We start from the raw sequence: 2464 nt of genomic DNA on the forward strand, positions 1-2464 counted from the left end.
AACAAAACAGTGGCAACGAACGATCTATGGAGGAAAACTTATTTTACTAACTATGATATCAGAATGGAAGATAACACAATATAATACAGTGTAATTGGAATTGAGACTAATAAATAAAATAGGAGAGAGAGAGTTCCTGAAACCGAGTCAAACCTGAAAAGCTTGGTACGGCTAGGAAAGCACCCTCCAGCACCCACTGCAAGGCAGTAAGAGACTGCCCCACCCGGAAGGGCCAGATCCCATGACTTCCACAATGTACAGGGACACGTACCCGGAATTGGAGCATTAACACTCCCAGTGCACTACATGATGTTATGATGTGGAATACTGAAAACCAAAAATCACATAACTATGACAGATACTGACATGAAAACATAAGTACTGCTGCCTTCAATGAAGAAATTCATCCATACTTTAGCTAAGCCCACTGTGGAATTTCATAGGCAGACACAAAAGCAATGTACTTTAAGCAAGAGACTTGGCTCACTCATTTACACAAATACACCACTCAGGGGTTTTGAAACTGGACAAAACACATTTGAACTTGTCAACAGTTTCCAGGCCAGTTCAGTCCAATTCTGTGACTAAATGAGGCAGAGGGACCCACACCCCAGGAAAAGGGGGAAGGGGGGTAGGGAAAAGGTATGTAGATGAACTGAAAAAACAAAACAGCAGTTTAGGTCTTGCAATCCTAGTGGTGCCTCCAATGTCCAAAACCAAAGACCTTACTCTAACGCTGAAGGTGAGACAGAGAGCACACACCACAGTGACAAGCAGTAAAAGAAAGGGGCAGTCTTGTGACTCATGAGCAGTTTTATCTTTCCCTTTAAATGGAAAATGGAAAAGTGAAGTCTTCTGGTTTATGTAGTTCTTATCTTCTGAGAGCCAGGTACTTGGAAACATCAACAATTCATGGAACTGGAGCATTAACTCTAACTCCCAGGGCACTACATTTTATTATGATGTGGAATACAAATAAAAATCATAAAATCACAACAGAACTCAATTCGGTATATAACACTGGTCCTGCTTAAGTGTAAATGAGAAGCTGTTTTGTAAGCTAATTAGAAAGGAGAAATACAATTCCAGAAAGTAGGTGTTTCATGATCCACTGGGAGGGCACAAGAAGTCTGTCTTCATCACTCTTCTCGCTAATGCTGATCTCAGAAGTGGCACATTGTATTGCTGCAAGCAAGGCAACACTGAATACGTGTCCTAAGAATGAGAATGTTTTAATGTGATTTCAACAGCAAATCAAAAGGTTCTCAGAAAAAGAAATAAGAAATGTTTGCGTACTCTTATCAGAGAAACCTGCACTATCACATATGCATCTAACTACTTCCCAAATGTAGCCTCCCATCTTATATAAAACCTAATGTATATAGCCTGCAAGTGAAAACATTTTAATGGACACTTACGTTGCTGAATATTCAAAGAGACCATAATACGGGTTGAACATCTCCTTGGACAAGAGAAAAAACCACTCTCTGGCCACGCCTCCATAGTCAAGTCCTTTTTCTGACTCAAATTCAATCCAGAGCCTGGCCTTCAGTACATCAGGTCTTTTCACAGACATGATTCTTCTGTAGGACTCCTCAAAAATATTATTTCTGTGCAGCCTCATCTCAAACCTGTTTGGTATATCATCCTATGCGAAAGAATACATTACACTTATTAGTCTAAATAGTCTTTAAGGAAATTAAATGACAGATTCAACATCTGAGCATACCAAGTTACACCTTACTCTAGTTTTTCCAATTCTTTCTAAGTCTAAAGCTTGATAAATTATGGTGAACTGGGTACAATCCAGTACTGGGGTTCAGAAATTTCTTTACTTGATAAAACAATTAAAACAATATAAAAAGCAAAAAATAAAAATAAAGAAATGAGAAGGTTATTCACAAAATCCTTTGAGTTGGAAAGGATCTACGAAGGCCATCTAGTCCAACTCTCCTGCAACAAACAGGGACACGCACAGCTAGATCAGGCTGCCCAGAGCTTGGTTCAGACTGGCCTTAAAAGTCTCCAGGAATGGGGCATCCACCATATCTCTGGGCAACCTGTCCCATTGTCTCACCACCCTCACTGAAAAAGATTTTTTCCTTTTATCTAACCTATATCTACCCTTTTTAATTTTGAAACCATTTATCCCTGTTCTATCACAACAAACTCTGCTAAGGAGTGTCTCCTTTCCCATAGCTCCCCTTAAGATACTGAAAGGTCACTATCAGGTCACCTTGCAGCCTTCTCTCCAGGCTGAAGAGCCCTAGCTCTCTCAGCCTGTCCTCATAGGCGTTCCATCCCTTGGATCATTTTCGCAGCCCTCCTCTGGATGTGCTCCAACAGGTCTATGTCTCTCCTGTACTGAGGGCTCCACATCCAGACACAGTACTCCAGGTGAGGCCTAACCAGCACAGAGTAGAGGGACAGGATCACCTCCCTCAACCTGCTAGCCACACTTTTT

At 41.1% G+C, this 2464-nt stretch overlaps 1 protein-coding gene across 1 annotated transcript in view; it reads right to left on the reverse strand.

The window, feature by feature from the left end:
* Positions 1–323: 323 nt before the first annotated feature.
* Positions 324–2464, reverse strand: part of LOC109367551 (E3 ubiquitin-protein ligase NEDD4-like) — a 3651-nt gene continuing 1510 nt past the window's right edge. Inside the window, exons 3-4 of the mRNA XM_019615188.1 lie at positions 1419–1648; positions 324–1215 (exon numbers count right to left, since the gene is read on the reverse strand). Coding sequence (XP_019470733.1) covers positions 1164–1215; positions 1419–1624 — 258 coding nt within the window. The 5' untranslated portion in view covers positions 1625–1648 and the 3' untranslated portion in view covers positions 324–1163. The remainder of the gene's footprint in view (positions 1216–1418; positions 1649–2464) is intronic.

This window comes from Meleagris gallopavo, chromosome 4, assembly GCF_000146605.3.
Source record: "Meleagris gallopavo isolate NT-WF06-2002-E0010 breed Aviagen turkey brand Nicholas breeding stock chromosome 4, Turkey_5.1, whole genome shotgun sequence".
Taxonomy (NCBI): domain Eukaryota; kingdom Metazoa; phylum Chordata; class Aves; order Galliformes; family Phasianidae; genus Meleagris; species Meleagris gallopavo.